The sequence below is a fragment of the Aplysia californica genome, unplaced genomic scaffold (genome assembly GCF_000002075.1).
Source record: "Aplysia californica isolate F4 #8 unplaced genomic scaffold, AplCal3.0 scaffold00135, whole genome shotgun sequence".
NCBI lineage: Eukaryota > Metazoa > Mollusca > Gastropoda > Aplysiida > Aplysiidae > Aplysia > Aplysia californica.
In genome coordinates this window covers 1,109,384-1,114,974 of record NW_004797405.1, presented here as the reverse complement: position 1 = coordinate 1,114,974, position 5,591 = coordinate 1,109,384, and the positions used below count along the sequence as shown (strand labels likewise).

The window sequence follows — 5,591 nt, the reverse complement described above, 5'->3', positions numbered from 1 at the left end:
AGAGAGAGAGAGAGAGAGAGAGAGAGAGAGAGAGAGAGATAGAAGAAAGAGAGAGAGAGAGAGAGAGAGAGAGAGAGAGAGAGAGAGAGTCTATTTGCTGTCACTCGATGAAGTGTTCACCATCACGCGCTAAAGACCTGAGATCGATTCCCGTGCGAGGAGAAATTTGTTTTTCAAGTATCTCAGTCTTTCTGCTGTGATGTTTCATCCCTCTCAACCCCGGTTGGCCTTGAAAGGCTTCTGAGGCTCAAAAGAAAACCTATATTAAAAAACACCTACATAAAAACAACCCCCCCCCAAAAAAAAAATAAAATAAATAAAACCAACAAAAAATCCAAAACTACGAACAGAGACACACACAAAAACGCACAAAAAACAACAAAAAACTGCTAAAACAAAACAAAAATTCAAAACAATGCAAGACGGTGGTGTATGTACAAAACACAGCCATTCTCAATTGTTTATTTACAGTAGATGTGTCCGTGATTTCTCTTCTTCTGTGCACGAGAGAAAATCGTACCGGCCACTAGACAACATAATAAACGAAAGACCGGTCACAACCGACAACTCTTAGTATTGCTATGCTACACACTGACCCAACTCAGTCTCAGAAATGGACTCACGAGTGAAGGAACCAAACATTTTTTTACTACCCGATAACATATTTCGATTTATTTGATAGTTTTAATCGGTACTGTCTATTTCTAAAATAAATGATTCGTTTGGTTACCCTAGGAGCGCCTAACATGTAAGATGGTATATACGAGACCTTCACAGAGCTAGCCGCTGCATTTTACGTAATAAAACCACCATGTTATTTTCCTTCCTTCAAAAATTCCTACAACAAAAATGTGTCTTGTAGCAAGATAAACAAATACAGGGGAGGGAAAAAAAAAAAGAAAAAAAAGAAAAGAAAAACAAGTCTTTGTGTCAGAACTGGTCAGAATGACTTTTCCCCAGCAGGGAGAGTGCGTCGGACAAGCGGCAGCAGCACAGAGGTTTAGAGCGGCTCGTAAAGACAGAGGTGGAGAGTGTGGTCACCGGAGCTCCCACTGTCCATCGGGTGCTCCCCAAACGCAGAGTTGGCGTTACTTCTGTCCTCGTCATCGAACACGACCACCTCCTCCGTCACCTTCATGTGGCCAACCTAGTGGGAAAATAAACAGAACATTGTTGGTTTTTTAATTTTAATTTTAAATTTTACTTATTTATTTTTTAAAATTAAAATTTTAAATATTTTTTGGGGGTGGGGTGGGGTGGGGCGTTTACCACCTACCAAAAACTCTGTGTCATGACGCGGTAGAATCAAGCGCACGTAATGTTTTTCGGAAAGTTGAGTAACTGGTGTCATCTTAGGGGTTCCCATTTCTTTTGCTTTCTATTTCTATGAAAAATACTCATCTATCTTGAATAGATGTCGAGATATTTGCTATTGACGGAGATGGGAGGTCGCCTTGTTTCAGAGATAGAATTAGAAAAAAATTGACCTCCAAAGTTAGGTGACTTTCAAAGCTTGAGAATCCTTCAAAACTGCATATTATTATTTACCATTTTTGTGCCTATAATCAGCGTTTTTCAGTTAAATCCACATAGACATGTTTTAAAAATTAAATTCTCGGTGAATTTTTACTGAAAAAAAGCGTTGATCAATTACAGGTATTATTATTATTATTATTATTATTATTATTATTATTATTATTATTATTATTATTATTATTATTATTATTATTATTACTATTATTATTGTTATTATTAGACGAGACAGACAAATTATTGACTCCTTTGCCGCAATCGAAATCCGCTGGCCACACACTAATACAACAACAACAACAACAACAACAACAACAACAACAACAACAACAGTAGCAACAACAACCGCAACAAGAGTAACAACAACAGCCACAGCGAAAACAATGCCAGCAGTAGCAACAACAACTTATGAAAGTGTATGCGCCCAGACAAAACTGACCACAAAAGACCCCCCGATATCCCACTCGCGGACGAGGGAAATATAGAGGGCAATTTCCTTAAAATGGAAGGCTCAATTAAAGTCCCGCAGAGACCAGTCACTACTGGCAAAAATCAAAACCGGTCACTTCTCTGGGTTGAGGGCCTACAACTACAAAAATAGAATAGACAAACCATCGGACCTAAATCTGTCCATTGCGCCGCGAGGAGCCCCAAGATTTGGAGTACTGGCTGCAGAGATGTCCCGCCAGAAAGGTCCGGCGGTGGCATCTCTTTGGGGAGGATTCAGGGAGGTTGGACTGCCTCACCCACTACCCAAGAGAGGCAGTGGCCCTGGCGAATAGCACGCTCTAAAGAGCTCCAAACATTTCAAATGGATAGGCTACCACACACACACAACAACAACAATAACAACAACAACAACAATAACAATAATAATAACAGCAACAACAAAAGGGACAACAATAACATCAGCAGCAACAACGAGAACAATAACAACAGCAACAATAATAACAACAGAAATAACAACAACATCCAACAATAATAACAACAACAGCAACGGCGACAATGATTAAAACAACAACAACAAAAAGCAACAAAAAGCAACAAAAAGCAACAACAACAACAACAGCAACAACAAAAGCAATATTAGGAAAACTAGGCTACGTGAATGTCTTCTTACCCTTTGACAATTTCCCTTGTAGCGGTAGAGGTAGAACGGTGATGCTGCTGGGAGGAGGATTGGGCTTTCGGATGGTGAGTCATTTCTGTACAGTTGACAGATGGATTGAAAATAATAATAATAATAATCATTGATATTCTTCTAGATCCATTTTAAAACAATTCAGTTGCTAACGTCTGTGGTGTAGAGGTTAGGAGCTATGCCGCCACTTACAGAAGACTTAAAGTTCGATTCCTGTGAAGGGAGCATTTTTATCAAGTCCATCTTACTGCAGAGACGTTGTATTCCTCTAAGTTCTGGTTTGCCCTAACAAGTAACAGGCAGGGTTAAGGCCCTCCTCCTAAATAATAGTAACAGTGAAGTGTTGTGGTGAAATCAAGCACTCGTTAGAAGTATTAAATCCTAGAAACCGGCCTTTTCCTCCGATTTGGCATTTTGTGTTTTTTTGGCACAACGCCTTTTATGTCCCTATAAAAACACATTTCCATGTAGATTTTACTGAAAAATCGTACAAAATGTAGTACCTTATTTCATATCATCTCATCTCATCTCATCTCACTGTACTTATCTTATCGTATCTTATCGTATCTATTTCCCCTCACCCCACCTCACCCCACCTGACCTCGCCTAACCCCACTTCACCTCACCTCACCTCTCTTCATCCCACCCCACCCCACCCACACCACCTCACCTCATCTCACCTCACCTCACCTCATCTTATCTCACCTCATCTCATCTCATCTCATCTCAGCTCAAGCAGGTCACAGTACTCTCTCTCTCTCCTTACCGACAACAGTAGTTGACTGCCGTATCCTCATTGTAGACGCCAAAAGGAAGATGTCCCGATTTCCTGTTGGCGTTGTTGCTGTCTTCGTCATCCCACGTGATGTTCCCAGACTTGAATTCTTCACACACAAAGAATAGGAGGATACGGTGACAGACATAAAAGGTAGATAATAGTAATAATGATACTACTACTACTACTAATACTACTATTATTTGTGCGAATCTCCGCTCTATTTTTTTCTAGTAAGTGTTTTACGGCGCTCGCAACTGCATAGTCATATGAGCGCGCGGGACACACTAAACTTTTTCAGTGGGTATGAAATTTTCAATTTTGCCCGGGTGGCGGCCGAAGCCTACTCCTATCGTTTTTGACCACCAATGGATCTTTAGCGATCGCAACTTGCACTCGGGACCTCCGACATTTTTCGCCCTTGTCTTAGAAGGCTAGGTATAGATCTTACCAGAAGATCCTACAAGGAGATCATGGGTGTTCCTGAAAGACAGCAGTAAGAAGGAGCCAAGGAGTAGCAGTAGAAAGGCTGCAGAAAGAGTCAGGAACCCAGAGGGGGGGGGGGGGGGGGCAAAGTAGGTGAGGGAGTGGGGGCAGGAAGAGGGGACGAAAACAGACGACAGAACATTGCTAGAGAGCAGGAAAGGAGATGGAAGGAGACAATTTTAGAGAATATTTTTTCCGGTCGCTACACGGGTTCAAACCTGGGACCTTTGAAAGAGAGGTCACCACCTAAAATTCTAGGCCATAAGAGCCCCCGCTCTATATTATCATTTCGGTAGATTTGGTAGCATTCTGAAACAATTTCAATTGTCTGGGACGCATACAGTGCAAGCTGCCATTTATAGGCGCTAAAACACTAACATACAGACAAGATCTTTCACTGTCTATGGCCGGGTGCTCATTTATACCTAGGTGAAGAGAGGAAAATTTGGGTAAAGTGCCTTTCCCAAGGACACAAAGTCGGGACAGCGGCTCAACAAACCCCCCTAACCTGCAACCTCACGGCGACTTAAGTATATCACCTCAGGTTCATGGTCACAGAGTCACTTAAAATAGCAACAAGACAATGAACCAATCACAATTCACTTGAGCACTCCGCTGGATTGCTCCGGGGCCCACATAATTTTGGCATGGAATAGTGCACAGTCTATGGCGTTTATTTTTAGATTGCCTACTGTGTGCTATGTTCGGCGCTATTCGGTAAAAGCGCCTTTGAGATGTGCCGTCTTATTAATATTAATGTACCGCCAAGCTCTCCACAGTGTCGACATCGCTTAGGTTATCCCAAAGAGCGATTTATAGGTCAGGTTTCCACTGTTGACTATCCTGTTATGTTTAGATACAGCGCATGAATTTAGGCATGGCATAGTAGATGTTTTACGGCGCTATAGAAGAGAAATGGCAGTTACGGCGCCAGCGAGAGCCTTGTTTTGATATAATATTTGGCTAGTGTTTGTTTCTGGCGTTTTTTTATTTTATTATTGTGAGTGCTTTACGTCATAGAACATTAAAACATTTTGGGCGGCACTGCACGACCGTGCTTTACAGACGAACCGCGCCTGCTCTCAACTGTACTGTAAGTAGGTTTACGTCCCAATCGACACGATTTAGATCATGTAGGTTAGTGGTTTGCGGGTACAAGTTAAGCATTTTCAATAAGTTAGGAATTAATTTTGAATTTGCCCTTTGGGGGGGGGGGGCGTTGTCGACTCTTGTTGATTTTTATACCACCTAGGGATCTTTAGAATGGGCAACTTGCACACGGAACCTCCGATATTTTGCTCTTATCCGAGAAGGCTTACCTGCCCTAAGATTAGGGGTGTGGCTGAAAGACAGCAGTAAGAAAGATTCAGGAGTAGCAGTAGAAACAATCAGGAACCGAGAAAAGGGGGTTGGAAAGGGGGGGGGGGCAGAAAGAGGAAAGGAAGACAAATGACAAACATGGTTAGAGAGCTGAGAATGAGGTAAATGAGGAACCCATTTTTAGAGAAGAATGTTTTCCGTTACTGTCAGGTTTCGAACCCGTGACTCATTGAATGAGAGGCGAATACCGTACCTCAAGACCATGAGCGCTCTTTGCCTAGGATTAAGTCTATCTATCTATCTATCTATCTATCTATCTATCTATCTATCTATCTATCT

At 41.8% G+C, this 5,591-nt stretch overlaps 1 protein-coding gene across 1 annotated transcript in view; it reads right to left on the bottom strand.

Annotated features, from left to right (window-relative positions):
* Positions 1-429: 429 nt before the first annotated feature.
* The window catches only part of LOC101855248, an 8,255-nt gene continuing 3,093 nt past the window's right edge, over positions 430-5,591 (bottom strand). The window contains exons 2-4 of the mRNA XM_005096716.3: positions 3,438-3,555; positions 2,651-2,735; positions 430-1,147 (exon numbers count right to left, since the gene is read on the bottom strand). Of these exons, the coding sequence (XP_005096773.1) occupies positions 1,001-1,147; positions 2,651-2,735; positions 3,438-3,555 (350 nt within the window). The 3' untranslated portion in view covers positions 430-1,000. The remainder of the gene's footprint in view (positions 1,148-2,650; positions 2,736-3,437; positions 3,556-5,591) is intronic.